At 32.2% G+C, this 17,015-nt stretch overlaps 1 protein-coding gene across 1 annotated transcript; it reads left to right on the forward strand.

The window, feature by feature from the left end:
* The first annotated feature begins 6,367 nt into the window (after window positions 1-6,367).
* On the forward strand, window positions 6,368-12,253 carry LOC143920358 (uncharacterized). Its single transcript, XM_077443221.1, has 2 exons — window positions 6,368-6,595; window positions 11,493-12,253. The coding sequence occupies exons 1-2, from the start codon at window positions 6,569-6,571 to the stop codon at window positions 12,048-12,050; spliced, it is 585 nt and encodes a 194-aa protein (XP_077299347.1). The 5' UTR covers window positions 6,368-6,568; the 3' UTR covers window positions 12,051-12,253.
* The last annotated feature ends 4,762 nt before the right edge of the window (window positions 12,254-17,015 follow it).

The following is a 17,015-nucleotide window of genomic DNA, read 5'->3' on the forward strand; positions in this document are numbered from 1 at the left end:
CTTCACCCTCGGGGACTTCGAATCCTTTGAATCGATAAAAATCGAATCGGCGCCTATGAATCGAAAAACAAATCGAATGTGTCTTCCACGAACCAACCAACGAAGGTTACATGCATATGTATATACAAAGTCGCTTTCGAAATTATATATGTATGTATATATAAGATTACATAGATGTAAAATCATAAAAAAATGTGAAATTAGTTTAAAAAATAGTAAATGTATAAAACACACATATTTATATAATATACAAGAATGAAAAGAGAAGGGAGGCTCAAACGCCCAAAAAATATTGCACAACTGCATTGCAATGTGATGAAATTTATACGGACCAAAACGAGCACGAAGGGAACGAGTTTCAATTTCCGATTTAATTTGGACAACGTCGTGTGCTATACCTACATACAATGTACATACATACAAAATATAAACATAACATTACTAGGCATGTTTCCGCCAAAAAAAGTTTATTTTTTGAAAATGTCGTATTTTAATAAAAAAAAAATCGTAAGATCTACATACATATATGTATGTAGATCAAGATTACTCCAGCTTAAGCATAGGTACATACATATAAATCAATTTTTCCAATGTCAGTGTTTCTCAAGTTATACCTATGTATGTACTTAAGTTATACCTATGTAGCTGGCGAAACTCGTTCAGTGAATAAATACTAATAGAAAATAAATCTCCATTTATGGTATGTAACTATACCTTATATTATACTTACATATATATAAAACGTAGTGCGGCCCAAAAAACTCACAACTTTCAAATAATATCCACCGAAAATCCAATAAACGTGCATAATTGGTCGAAAATCCCGCGATAGGTAAACAACGTCTTTCGTACAAATTAAAAACATTTCCATTTAAAATTATGTATTACGATCGATAACGCGTTCAGTAAAATTGCTCAAGCGCGCAATTTCGTATCAGCTTTAACGAGTTAGCAATTAGAAAACGAAACTAAAGAAACGTAAACGAATTGAAAATTTTTCCATACATATAAAAATTACGAAATACATAATCACACACACACACAATTAAAATAATTACAATCAAGGATACATCCGAAACTCGTCAAATCATTATGTCAACACAATTCGCATATACATATACATACGTACACACATACGTATATAAAACTAAATAAAAATACGAACGACGTCGAATGAGAATCGATTTTGCGCACATTTTTAGACATCGACGAAATAAAATGCCACATTAGAAGATAGGCGCACATAAAATACACAATAAAAGTGAAAATGCGATAATACGAAAACAAACCAGGTTGAACGTACCTGCATATACATATACATAGTATAAAAATAACATGCCGGTTTTGACAACGTGATGCAATCGCACAATAATCGATTATCTAAATATACATACATACATATGTACATATGTATAACCCCAGGGATACGCTGGTAAACTGTTAACAACCGGTTAGCACTTAAAAAAATTAAGATGAGATTTTAAACATTTTGTTTTACTTTTCAGCCAAGGAGGATCCAGGAAGAAGGATCGATTATTAAAAAAAAGTCGGAAGGAAAGTTGCAAGCAAAAATGTAAATCCATCAGTATATTATTAAATATGTAATTATTTTAAATACATATGAAACATAAAAAAAAGTTTAATATGAAATAACTACGTAAATATGTGCAAAATACATTCATTAAATTAGTAATGGTAAAAAAGAGACTTTGTAATTTTCTAATATATAAGCAATTTCGAAATAGGCTTTGTAAGGTTTAATGTAACTATACATATGTACATATGTATCTAAGGTTTTTCGATTTGGAAAAACAAATTTTATAATGCCAGGATGTATGCGATTTCGATTTTGATGTCGATTTCGATTGGGTAGCGGCCTAGGGGCGCAGTCTCGGGGCAGCCGCCTAGGGGTGGCAGCCTTGATTACTGTTTTAGTTCCGATTACTGTTTCAGTTCTGGATCCCGATTCCTGTTTCAGTTCCGGTTCCCGACTTTTGTTTCAATTCCGAATCCAGAATTCTGTTTCAGCTCCTGTTCCCGACTTTTGCTTCAATTCCGGAACCGGATTCCTGTTTCAGATCCCGTTCCCGATTCCTTTTTCAGTTCCGCATCCTGATTCTTTTTTCAATTCCGGTTCCCTATTCCTTTTTCAATTCCGTATCCGGATTCTTGTTTCATGTCTGGATTCTGATTCCTATTTTAGTTCCGGATCCCGATTAGTGTTTCAGTTCTGGATCCCAATTACTGCTTCAGTTCCGGATTCCGATTCTTTTTTCAGTTCCGGATGCCAATTACTGTTTCAATTTCGGATCCGGATTTCTTTTTCAGTTCCGGTTCCCGACCCTTGTTTCAGTTCCGATTCCCGATTCCCGACTTCTGTTTTAGTTCCATTTAGTTAAATTTTTGACATCCGCAGCGTACAATATCCCACGTATGTATGTAGTTCATATGAAAATAGCATATTGATGCAACCTTACCAATTGTTACTAAATTTAAAATAAAGCTACTTTAACGTTGTACAAGAGGAATGAGAAAGTAAAAAATAGTGCTATTGATGATGATACATATTATCCTATAAATCAAACCCAATATATACATAGTATATGAAAATATGTACATTAATAATAGTCGATAAATATATCGAACTCTGACTTCGCTATTAATTGAAATAATAGTATTAAAAATAATGTTCAAAATGGACTCCACCAATAAAATAACAAATTCTGAAACTTTATAATTGTGAGAAGTATGAAATGTGGTTGATGTCATGGTGAGAGTGAATAAATTTAAATGGCAATGGACGAGTCACGTAGCTGGAAGAACGGACGATAGATGGACGAAAGAAGTGTTCGAACGGTACCCCAGAGAATGCAAAAGGGTGACAGGAAAGCCACAGGGAAAATGGATGGACGGATGAAATCGATGAGAATTGCCTAAAACATAAACGAACGGTAGCGTGTCGGAGAGGCCTTCATCCAGCAGTGGATGGAGAATGCCTGTAAATGATGATGATAATTATGTAAATCAACTCATCACGAATAAAATTGCATTAAATATTTAAATGCGCCTTCCTGGCCAATTACAAACATGGATAAACAATTTCAACAGTAATTTAAGAGCATCTATGTATTAATCTTGAAAAATTTTCATTTTCTTCTAAATATAAATAAATAAATAGAATAGAAAATAAATAGCCGAATTTATAGATGCTTAAAAACTGCAATTTTGCAATATGACATCTATGGACAAATTTGCAGCATTTTATAAATCAGATAATTTGAAATGCTGTTAACTCGAACTTTGTGAGAAATAGGAACCGTTTCAATAAAATAATACAAATTGGCCAACTCTGATAGGAAACAATCGACCTTGGAGTCACATATCCAAGGTCTGGCCAGCAGCACAGGATAGCCAAGGATTGAACCCATAACCACACAATTGAAAACATTTCACGCTAACCATTGATCTCTGTTGTTGCTTATTTTCTTGACATTCTCAAACGCAGCTAAAATATACTGTAAATTAATTGATTTCAAAAACTCCATTGTTCGCGGGTTCATCTTTTTTTTTTAATACATTTTTCACTTCTATTATAATCAGCTTGATCTCCTGCTCCCAAATAAAATGCAGCACTAATTTTCATCGGCGAATTTTCCTAAATCGCTAAATAATTTCAAAATCTCAACAACAAAAGAAAATTCCAATTATGGTACGCGACTAGGTACGGCATAAAAATGCACAAGACATGTAAATTTATATGATTATATAAAAAAAGAATATCTAAAATTAAACCGGCTGACCAGACAAAACAGAGATCTCAATAAAACAATTCACACACAATAAACCGACTTCGATTAACACCAAAATCGCTTCAGACTATAATAACTCTACACTACATACATAAAACAAAGCGCATAAAATACGCAAATGCATCTGCATATCACGTAAACAAAGCAACTGCCGAATATACACAAACCAGACGCGTCGGTGAATCACAACGACGATAGCAACAACAACCCAAAAGTGATTACGATTTTAATTAATAATTAATTTACTTTATTTTATGTTTAAGTTTGGACTATTGTGCTTTTAATTAATAATAAATGCCTCCTGAAGCATTTGCAGCGTGCATGCCACATGCGTCTTTGATGTGCGGCCGGGCTAATGCGGGAGAAATATACAGTGAGATGAGAAAAATAAAAATATATATGTATGTACATACATACTTTTATACATAATCATAAAAAACAATACAATTATAATAATAGCAGATACAGTAAAAATATTAAATAATAAAATACAAAGTATGGAATGTCTTGCATCTACAGCCAGCACCAATATATAAGAACCAGCCGCAAAAACAAAACATCCCTGTGTGGCCCAAATGGAAGGGAGAAGATCAAACTTACACTCATACATAACATTCAATTATGAAAATAATGATGAGCGCAGGTTACCAGACAAATTTCTGATAACCTACGCTCACTGACGTGGAAAACATCACATTCAAGCTCAGCAGCAACGATTTCATTCAGAAGTCGGATAGCTCTCGGAATAGGAGCCATTCAATAAAGAACTGTGCGAGCAGGAGGTACAACAGCAGATACATCAAATGATTATGTCTACCACGCACATAATTAATTATTAGAGACAAACCATCCAGCAACGACGGGCATGATGTGCTACCACGTAGAAGCTGGAGAACAAAACGAATTAATGAGAAATTTCTCCGAAATTCAAAGGAATTATACCCAAACGCGTACAAAAGGAAAGAAGTAGTTTAAACGAAGAAATCCTTTTTGTACCGTCTCGATCATTATAGAGTAATTTGCTTCATGCGGATTTCAAGCTTGCTTCTCACAAGCGCGTTGAAAAGCAACCGAGAAGACCTTAAGGTTGGAGAATAACCTATCATATATCAAGACAAATCCGAGTCGACGAAAGGAAACGTCAGCAACTGTCTTGATGTGGTTATAAAAGATGAGTTGAGGATCAAAAGTGATACCCAAACCGAGACCATAGATTCCACACGCTTAAACAAGACGGATCCAAAGAAATATCCGTGACAATAGAGCCAATGTCCACGTCCATAGCCCACGATCGCACATTTATTAATATTAAGTTCAATACCTAAAATAGAACTGAACTGTATATCAGCCTAACCCTTTGAGTGTTGACGTCTTTTCTATTGAAAGCCCGCCACGCTGAAAATTTCACCGACATTTCCCAACTAGAATTATTTAGAAATCCAATAGAAAGCAGGTACTAAAATTGTAGCTAATCCAAACAAACCCTAGATGACTAGCGCTGAGGGTTTCGAGTATTGTAAAGGTGTTTGTTTGTAAAGTTTGGACTCTCTAATACATCTTGCAACAATATAACATAAACCAAAGAAGTCTATTAATGAATGTATCTTTCCAAAACTAGTTCCATCTTCTTCATTGCTGTTAAAATGTAATGCTCGCACGCCAAATTCAGAAATTCCGGTGTAAACCAGTCTTTATAAACATTGACACGGATCACACGACCCATGTTCAATCAGAGAAATGTTATATTAATAGAAGTGGCTTTAGGCGTCATATTGTTGTCAAGTGACGATTGTCCACAGACAATCCTAAATAATTTTAGCATCAGTGGTATTTGATACTTGGTGCTCGACGTATGTTATTATTACTCGCAAGATGGGTAAGTATCGGTAAAAATTGCACAAAGCATTAAAAACACACACAATAAACAACATGTGATACATTTTTATAAGTAAACTGATCCAATTGTATTCCGTGCGTTGTAGCATATTTATAGAGACGTACCGAGCAATATTGACAACAATTATTTGTTCATAAGGGTCCTTCTATTATTATTACATTTCTCTGTGTTAAATGCATTTATTTTTCGATGCTACCTGATAATGCTTAGCGGGTCGTATTATCTTGTTTACTTTGTACAAATACAACGCCTATCGACGTTTTTAGGCCTATGGACTTGTTGGCAAAGCGCTGATCGGCGTCGGTCGGCATTCAAAGGGTTAAAAAATTAAAACGGAAACTCTCACACCGATCCGCTCCTTTGTTACGATCACGTACAGAACAAAGATAATACATTGAAAAATAGCAACAACGTCGAACGTTGAGCAACTAACCCCCATGTGACACTTTTCCGCCGATTGTATTAGCGGCGAGTTGCTCAATAATATTCCCAAAAATTAAGCATGCATATGTACATACATATGCAGATACATACAACACGACGTATTTATGTATATATATAAAACGACGATCGGAAAACGCGTCGCATTTTCACCGGTGACGTGTGTGTCGGGAGCGGAGAGCTACATATATATGTACATACAGTAAAATCGGCTAGTGGAATTTTCGCACGCGACCGAGTGCAAAATCGAATCAGATGCAATCCGGATGAAAGGCTAATCCTGGGGGTGACCGTTAAACGTCGCATTATATTTACGTGTGTTGTTGCTTCAGACGACGGACGTGCGCTGAAATTTAAAAGGATCCGAAGAACGCGAGCCACGCTTTTATTACCGAAACGTGGTTTTTCCCGCTTTGACGTCATGCTGTCAATTACAGGCGCGTTTATGGTGAGGGACAAAATACTAGATGCCCGTCAAATCGTTGACATTGAGACATCTCAAGATTATACAAAATCCTGATATCGTATGTGTGTATATTATCATTGACAGTGAATCGCAAAGGTCGAACATATGTATGTATGTATTTATATTATTTATGTAATGTTAATATTATGACAGTGTGTTATGTGCATCAATGACAAATTCGAAGCGACCTGCCAACATAATTAATAACACTGTTCGACAAATGACGACTTTTTTTTTGGTTCAGAGACGAGATATGACTTTTCTTATAGAATTATGGCCAGTGAACACGAATCTGGTAAAAAAAAATGTTGATTGGCTCGAGATTCGGAGATATTTGTGTTTTATAAATCGCGCGATTTTTCTATATCTTGGTGTTGTTCGGTCGATGTCTCAAAATCTGTCAATTTCCTGTTCAAAATGAATATTGGAATCTATAGTCGGGTATTTTATCATCCATTTGTAGTATTTTTCAGCTTTCAAATCTCTCTAAGTAGTCATCCAGTTCAAATCAAAAGTCAAAAGTACGTATTTTCACTTGGGATTTTTTCCCAGTGTTAATACTATTTTATATTGAGTTTTTTCTATTGAAACATGTTTATTGAGATAGTGTTCTGACCACACTATTTTCTGTTTTCGTTTAAAAAGGCTTATTGGAAGTGTGCTGAACTTTAAATCGGTAAAATTTCGAGCAAAAAGCTCGTACTAGTGTTTTCTCGTATTTACACGAATCTGAATTGAATTAATAGGGATAATATATTAAATTATCTTTATATGAGAATTAAATAAATTTCCACTTAGAAAAATCATATTTCGACTATTCTTGTGGATTAATAACAAAAATTCTATTGATAACTGGCTTACCTCGATATAATAAACGAATTTTTCATAAACCAACCTGTTAACGTGGTTACCAACAAACACATTTCATTGACTACACAAAGGCGCTTCATACTTTCGGGTCGGTAAAATCGTAATTTCAAATATTATTATTAAAAGGTTTTTTAGACAAACAGACAAACAGACATTCAATTTTATATTGTATATAGATTCATTTTATTTATTCATTAAAAATAATTTAAATTAAATAAATTAGAATTTAAGCGCTCAAAAAAACGTATGAACATATACAGTTGTGGACAAATGTATTAGGCCACTTATAAAAAATGGTTTTCATTGAAAACTCTCAGGTATTTGAAACAACCATTATCTGCATCGTATCTTACTAGGAATTCCTATATTGTTTGATCGTACTTTTTCTTCTTTGTGTCGCTTATCCTTAAAAGAAAATTGCGAAAATTTCCACTGTACGCAAATTAGTGTTACGAGAGAAATGGTTGCGTTTAGTGTTTCGATAGAAATGGTCGTCGCGTTGTTTCCATCGTTTCCACTTGTATTTGCTTACTTTTTTTAATGAATTCCATCTTATTTTATTGAAAAATATGGTAATCAAGTGACGGAACAGGGCTCAGATTATTTCAAAACATTTTCAAGGTTTGGAATAGAAAAAAAAATCACGCACAAAAATCACTTCAATTATACCGTAAGATTGGTTTTATGAAAAATCGATCAAAAACTGGTAGAATAAGGAAAAGAAAACTGTGTTCAGATCTCATTTAAATGAGCACGTCTTTAAAATCCCAAAAACAGACCTTCTGAGGTAGCTGGAGAAGTGGAAAGAGATTCAAATTGAAAATTTTCTTCGCGAACCGTAAGAAGACGTCTCATGGAAGCTGGAATATGGGGTTGCAGAATCGTAAAGTAGGGTTAAACAATAGATGAATTCCCAGTAAGATGCAGTGCAGGTTGTGGCTGTTTCAAGTGCCCGAGTATAGTACTTTTTATTTGCTAGCTACTAAACATTTAAGTATTAGACCTTTGTACAATACGTTTATAATCTAATATATAATTTCGAAAGAGACTTTGTATGTTTGTTTGGTTCGTAGATTCCTTGACGTTCAATGTAATAAAAAATCAAATGAATATTCAAATAAATTTAAATAAAATAAAACTATTCAGGTAAATTTGATTAAATGTTAACTATTAGATTGGCCACGTTAAGCCGTTTATATTACAAATACCGAGCGGAGCCGGGTAAAAACACTAGTATTATATATGCACGTATGTATATTATATCGGAAATAAAAATATTATTATGGCATATATAAGGATATGTTTACATTGAAATTTTCCATCTCAAATATAATAAAACACTATATCTACAAACATGCATATATTATAGTACATTTATGTATGCATGCATGTATGTAGTTTAAAAATTTCATAGACTTCGATTCCGTCACACAAATATTATACAACAGCAGCTGTGTTCAATATTGACTTCGAGAAAATTCTACTTTGTTTGCATGTAGTACATATTCGAGAGAACTTTTACTATTGCAAATCAATAAATCGCGTTATAAAACTTCGCCGTGCAAATCAGAGATGGCATTCTATTGAAATGATAAAAACATCGAATAGATAAGAAAGTAATATCGTTGCAAATATGTATGTACATTTAAACTATTCACACTTTCTATACACCTTTAAATTTTAAATGTCGATATCATTTTAATTTAAACTTGAACTATGCAACAACTCGTGTGAAAGCGAATTTTCCATAATTTTTCAACATTGTCCTGTTAAATATTATTTAAAATCAAATTCAAAATATTTAAGGCGAAGTTTGATCTAAAAAATTGTTTATTTTTTGACGTCCGCAATTTCATGACTTTTTTTTAGTATAGTATAATATAAATGCAAACATATTAATAAAATTTATAACCAGCAAACAATATACTGTTTGTTTATTATAATCAAATTTTACGACTCGACTATTAAATTGTACTAAAAAAGATTCACGAAATTGCAAATGTAAAAAAACTAAATGTATTTTCCAATAAGTAGACAGTCAATATACCTAATATTATGTATGTATACATATGTATGTACATACATCTAATAACCTTGCTAAATTAATGCAAATCCAAGATTTTTATTTTATCTAATATTTACATATGTATTATTACAGCGATCTGACTATTGAAGAACGACTATAAATTCGAATTGAATAAAATAAAATAATACATGAACACAAAGACAAGGAAAAAAAATAGTGGATATCGAATGATCTACGGTTTTGAAATACCAATAAAATAAGAACATATTGTATTAATTATCAAGCAAAATCCCATTTCAATGTCCAATCAGATCTTCACTACATATTTCCCATTAATCCCCGTTATATCAACTTTTTCTGTAATTCCTTTTTATTATATACCCAGATCTTACGCTTCTCTTAAAAATATCCCCCCTCATATTGATCTATTTTGTTTTACATACCTTGTCTTCCTTTAAATTATTATTGTTTAGTCACTTTTCCAATTCTTAGTATCACACATATCCCATTTCTCCCACTATTCAAAGATTTTCTTCATTGTTACTTTATCTACTGACGTAGTAATAATAGATGAAGTTTTGTGATCATGCGAAAATTCGAACTCGTGATTTTGACTGATTCGAACTCAAAATCGATCAAGTTTTAATGATCTAGAACAAATGTGTGCGTGTCTGTGTATTTTGGAGATTTTTTGAACACCGTTAGTCCTATCTAACTGAAATTCTTATGGACACGACGTAATTTTTTTTCAAATTTTTAAGTTGACCGGAAATGGTACCTCCCCTTATTATGTATTTTATATAAAATTGTGAGAGTCAAACCAATCTACAGTTTCGATTAAAGAAAGATAAATTACCTCACGTCTATTACAAACTATGGTCCATTTCATAAAATTCATAGAATTTTATGAAATGGACCATATAATGAAATGCCCTTTTTTAAGTTTTTGAATTCAATAATCTCCCAAACCGCTAACTGAATCGGACTGAAATTTTCTTATATGTAATAGAAATTATAAATTTTATAACCTAATATGTTTTTGAATATTTTTATCTGAACCAGAAGTAGTACTTTTACTCTAGAGAATCGAGGTTTTTTATGTTTGTCTTGGAAACCTTTTGATTTATTGAACTAAAATTTCATATCTAGAAGTTTAAGCTTAATACCAAGTTACATACGTATAAAATTTGGAAAACATCCGTCAACCGAAAGTGGCAGTTTACTCTTGTACGATTTAGCTTCCACTATTTTTTTCAACCCCTTAAACATGTGTATAATTCTTGTATTAATGTGATGAAAATAAAAAAAACTAAATTTTATAAAACGGAATTGGGATTTTTTCCTCTTAGAAAGGTCAAAAATGTTGTAGCTATGTATGCTACCACACCCCTCAACGTATCAAGCTGAAAATGTATATTTGTATTCTTTATGTATTAACTTAGAGCTGATAAGGTTTTGGTCATAATTTGTAAACCGGAAGTAGTTTTCTTTAAAACAATATTTCATTATTTTATTTTGACCTTTTAAATTATTTTAACCTTCTTGATATTTATTATGTATAATACTGATACTAATTGTAAGTAATAAAAAAATTTTGAACAAAATCCGACAACCGGAAGTAGAGCTTGTGCAGTCTTGTGCAAGTTTCCATACATTTCCGCTCAATTTGTATCGAAAACGCTGTCATAGCTATTACATAGTATTTCATAATGCAGCCGGCATGTCTGAATGTGTCTGTACGGTTCAATATCTAATTTTGTTCTGTGACCTCTTTATATTCCTCAAATACATAGATAAAGTCATTGGTTGGTCACATCCGAATTCATTGTTTAGAATCTGTTTTGGTGTCAATGTTATGTACACACATATGTACATTGTAATAATGTTTGTTTTTTATAAATAAATTAATGCAAACACATTACCTGTATACGATGTATGAATTATCACCATCGATCATCATAATAGCATCGTTTTCTGTTTCAGCTATTGTTAACGACATCGTCGACACTTTCTGCAACATATCAAATACAAGAAGACTATGAAAACGAAACGTACAACACAAGTTCAAACACAAACAATACAGAACAACGTGACGAAACAACAGACTCTGCATATGACGATGATAATGAATTTGATGCAACATCTCCGAAATACGAGGCACGAGTGACAGTATCGACTTTGAATGCATACGAGGACCAAAATCAAACTTTGGGCGAAATGCAGGGGGATTTTTCAAATACGAACCAATATCTCCACAGACCGGACGGAAGCAGCGTCGGGAAAACTTTCGGGTTTTTCCTGAACGCGGGGCACAATTGGCGACCGTTAGCTTCGAAATTTCACTTGCACTTCGGCTTCTATCCAAACTATTACGATGCCGCTGGCGACAACTACAAGGCGAAGTTTGCCAATTTGTGGAAGTTTCCTGGGGTGTTGTTGAACAAAGCTTATCGGAAGGGTGCAGCGTTGCTTATGGGACCCCATCAAAATATTTACAGCGGATATTCAAATAGGAAAAAATTGTTTTATAATAATAACTGACTGAGAGCAGCATTTGTGTAGAGTAGTGAATTATTTAATTTTAATACGCACGTACGACTACATATATTATAAACGACGATTTTCTATAGAAAGTCCATTGTTCATTGCTTTGAGATGACGCAAGGCAATATTCAACAATATTTTCTGAATAATACTGACGCTAAATTGTATACTAATTTTTATAAATAAAGAATTTAAATTTTATATGACACTTTTATTTTTGTCGCCCAATTTAACGAATATTAAATAAAATAAAAATCAATACATCTGAACAAGTCTTTTTAAAAGTATGTAGGTACATTTGATTTTGATTTTTAAATGCTTTTTAATATTACGAAATTATGTTCACAATCTACATATTTTAATAGCTACTGATCTACTGATCATTTTCTATTTTACAATTTTTTTAGTAATCATAGTATTATATTATTCTAATGTTATTGTACAGCATAATAGAAAAAAGAGCTCAAAAACCTATTTACAATTCTCATAATACATCTAATACATAATATTAATTAAAAACTCTCTAAAGTCGATGACATAAAGCAGATTGTGTTTAAAGTAAAGTATGTACATAAAATATGGAATTGCTATGAAATTAAACCTCACTAATTTATGGGTATCTGCAATATATATGTACATACATCTATAAATTCATCCATTTCCAATAATTTTTATTCGTGACAAGCTATTGTACGGATTTATCTTTTTCGCATAAAGCAAACTTTAATACTAATAAGTACTATCGATTCTATCGATGTTCTAAAATACATAAATATATGTATGTTAAAAATAAAGTAAAAAAAGTTTTGGCACCACAATAATAATTCTAATTGAAAAATTTAATTTAATTTCGATCGAGAATGTATTTTATTAAATTTATACAAAATATCATATTTAAATAAATTTTAATATAAATTTTCATCAAGCAGGCGATACTCAAGTGGAAGAAAGGTGAAAAAATCGAAAGTGAAATAAGAAGAGGCTAGTAAAAAAAAGTTTCCATAGAAAAGCAAACAGATTCGACCCTTTCCATAACACATCAACGGTATAAACTAAGGTAAAGTTAATTAGATAAAATGTATACCAAATTTAGTGATCCAACGATGAAATTTAAGTATTTGCATAGACAAACAGCGTAGTTCACTGGTTAAGTAATTATTTACCAACGGAGAGAGACCTAAGGTCCGAAAGTTTTAATTAAAATAATAATTCCCGCCTTTGAACGAAATTTTTCAAAAAATAGACCATTCCAAATATTTCGATTCATATATACAAAATTTTAATTAGACAGCAAACTATAAACATATGAAAATAGCATATGAGTGCTTTCGAGTATTTCAGAAGCCCATATCTTTGCCTCGTTCATTTTTTTATAATTTTTAATATAAAAAAACTCCAATTAATTTCGGTATTCATGTCGCTTCGTATAAAACGAATAAACGCTTTCCTATTTGTTTAGTTAATCATAATTTACATATGGGCATATATTTATTATTTTAAATATTTATTTTTCATTTTATGGAACGGGGGAAGGGGCAAATTTAACCTTTTACCCCGGGTGCAACTTTTTCTTCGCACTGCTCTGCATGCAAACCTTCAATTGTATATATTTCATTTTTATTACATACATATGTACATCATTTGTGCCATGACAGGAATTATTCCAAGGTGACACATATGATTAGATTATTTTGTACATAAATAGTAAAAAAATTTCAAACATAACAGGAGATAGAATACAATAGAGACATCTATGGAAAATCACCAAATTTTTTTATATACGGCAAATTTATGAGGAATGCATTATGTAGGTAGCAAATTTTTCTAAGATTCAACAAATTCGAGATGCTAATAGCTTGAATTTGAAAGAAACTGAGGGAAAGGATATCGATTTATTAGATCCGTCACCACAATTCAACTAGAAAAATCGGAAAATTCTAACAGGAGACAGTCGATACGTTTGAAGAATGGAGCGTGGAGATCAAACGAGTGTCCCAAACCGGGGTCGAGTAAGACCCTAGTATTTTTTAATCAAAATACAGCTTTTCTCAATACAAATGGGTTCAATATATATCTTATTAATCATTTTATACATCAACATAAAAAAGTTTTAGTCCTATAGCATGTTTTTGACTATTTTTGTATTAACAATTAACGATAACCATCGACATGCAAAAGCACATAGGTAAGGCCAACAGGCAACTGCATGACTCAATAGCCACGCGCCAAAAGCGAAGAAAATATATCTTACGAAAATACAGCTGTCTCATTCTCTCGCATTGATTCATCGATCAACAAGAATATGCAAGCGAACACTCAAAAACATGACTTATCGCTACTGCCTTTAAATCATACTTTGGAACGTAGAAATGTGTAAATGTATTTTTTTACGAAGTACCCCTTTTCTAAATCATATAAAATCTATTAAAATAAATTTTTCGTAGTTCATTTTAGGAATACAAGAAATATAGCGGTGTATACACAGCTTTAAAAACCACATAGTTATTACGAAAAACGTAAAATTGGGGCACTTGCGTGAGGGTTAATAACCACAATATTTCGCCTGCAGCGTATTTGGCCGCGACCTTTCTTCTGATATGCTATTGCATATATACATGCTATTGCTATACCAGTGCACTTCATTGTGTATATATAAATAGATATGCACAATGCAAATTATTGGCTTTTAATCATTGTTGTGTAAGATGAAAATGCAAGGTTATTTAATTTTGAAAAAAAATCGTTACACAGCATAATTCCATGACGATATTTACCATTTTGATATATGTACATATATGAAGTATATTACATATGTATGGTGTTCGCATTAGCGTTGTCGTTACGGAAACAGGTTAGACATCTCCATTGTTTCGTTTAACATTTAACTGCGAAGTCGGATTATGCACGTTTACGGTCCTCGGGATTGTTGCGGCTTAGCGCTGGATTAACATGCCTCTCGTGCCAACTTTTGAAGGATGTCGAAACAGGGATTTAAGGACGTAAATCCTGGAAGGACTTACATCCATATTAAGCGTACATAGCTCGCTCACGTCGAACGAGAACGACTCGTTTAGAGCGGACTCGTGTCCATGAACTTGCCCCGAGCGCCGCACTGTCGCACTTTAACGGTCATTCTAAACCAGAGATTACAAAACTGCGTCGTGAATATCTAATGCCCAGCTTCACAAAATGCGTGAGAATATTACGGAAGCGGGTAACAGTAAAATAAAATCGTCAAACTAACCGAAAAGTCCAAATGCGTACAAGTGAAAAAAAAGCGGCCATTTTGGATTCAAAACACTATGACAATACAATATAATAAGAAAACAAATGATAGTAGTTAAATTCAATTATTTAAATTTTCCACGAAAACAATTATGAATTGTAAATAATATAAACGGTAAGAATTGTAAATTGTCATATACGAGCATTGATTTGTTTGGCCGAATAGATTTAAGTTCGAAAAATATTGATTTAATTTAATTCCAGTTATATTCGTTGAGATTGTTATCATCCTGGAATACCGGTAAGGTTATATACTGAGTTCATAGACCAAGTTTGATCCAGTCAAACAACTCCTGCATCTATGTGTGTATGTATGTATAATATGTTTGTATATAAAAACCGTACATTATTATAAATCTATTGATTTATTCTACAAATCGTGGTATTTTCAATGTGACTCGAACGTGAAATGATTATACGAAATGTACACGTTCAAATTTTACATTATTTACTATTGATATTACCGTTATTGACTGTAATTGAACAACAAAGTTGTGTGGCAGAGCGCAGTGGTGCAAGCTGCGATTTAAGCGGGCAAAACTAATGTTGTATATAAATTTTTAATTGTGCAATTTATAATATTTCAATACTGTTCAATGAACTTAAAAAATAATCTGTTTAAAAAATAATTAGTTCAGATGTAAAAATAATTAGTTCAGATGTAAAAATAATTTGTACAGGTAAATTTAAAAATATATTTAAAAAAAATTATGTACATATTACAGATATGTTGCATATGTATTTGCATCAATATTCATATTCATCAGTAGCTAAAAAATAATAAAAAACAACAACATATTCGGTAGGACTATCGAGTATAAATTTGAATTTTATTTTTGACTACTGTCTCTATTTTCTACAATGCAATTTCCCATAGCTCAAAACCTATATATTTTTCATATTATAGGAAATTATAATGTATAGATAATTCATGAAATACTATCTATGTATATACAAACATCAATATCCAAACAATATTTAAAATATTTGTATTTGAATATACAAACTCCATATTTTGGCTAAAACAGTAAAAAATGTATTGATTCATGACTTATGTATATGTTTCGGCTTTTAAGTCATTTATATTAAAATGCAAACAATTTTTTTTCTTCGATTTTACATATGTATACAACAATAGCCAGCAGTTTGGCTTAATGGTAGCGTATATATTTAGCACTACTGAGGTCGAAGGTTCGTGTCCTCGTCAAACTGCTGGTTAGGTTTGGGGGTTTTGTGACTACAAATCGATCGTTTCTCTATCAGAGTTTGCCAAGTTTATCTGATCATTGTTGAAACGGTTCCTGAAAATTGGTATTAGATCATTTCCTGTTGTTACAAAATCTGTGTGTATAATTTGTAAAAATTATGCACAGTAATCTGAAATCTATAGATATCTCTATAGACATCTCTATAATTTCGTGTTTATTATATGTATAAAAATTGTAATAATAGTCTCTGTGATTATTATTTATGTACTGATTAATTGTTATATGCTATGTAGTATTGTATTTCTGACCGTTATCGTACACTCGTCGCATTGGAGCGATCTGTAATGACGAGTGTATATTGATTGTAACAATAAAATAAAATATATGTATGTACATAGACATAAATCAACGGTGTCGACTAGTTAGCTTAGCATATTGTGCTTTCGTGCTGAGTGGTTATGGGTTCGAG

The sequence above is a fragment of the Arctopsyche grandis genome, chromosome 12, assembly GCF_051622035.1.
Source record: "Arctopsyche grandis isolate Sample6627 chromosome 12, ASM5162203v2, whole genome shotgun sequence".
Classification (NCBI taxonomy): Eukaryota; Metazoa; Arthropoda; class Insecta; order Trichoptera; family Hydropsychidae; genus Arctopsyche; species Arctopsyche grandis.

Bases quoted from the DNA above. Each gene is read 5' to 3' on its own strand.
- LOC143920358 (XM_077443221.1), top strand. From the start codon at position 6,569: ATGCTGTCAATTACAGGCGCGTTTATG. The intron at 6,596-11,492 runs GTGAGGGACAAA...TTTCTGTTTCAG, and splicing joins CAATTACAGGCGCGTTTATG to CTATTGTTAACGACATCGTC.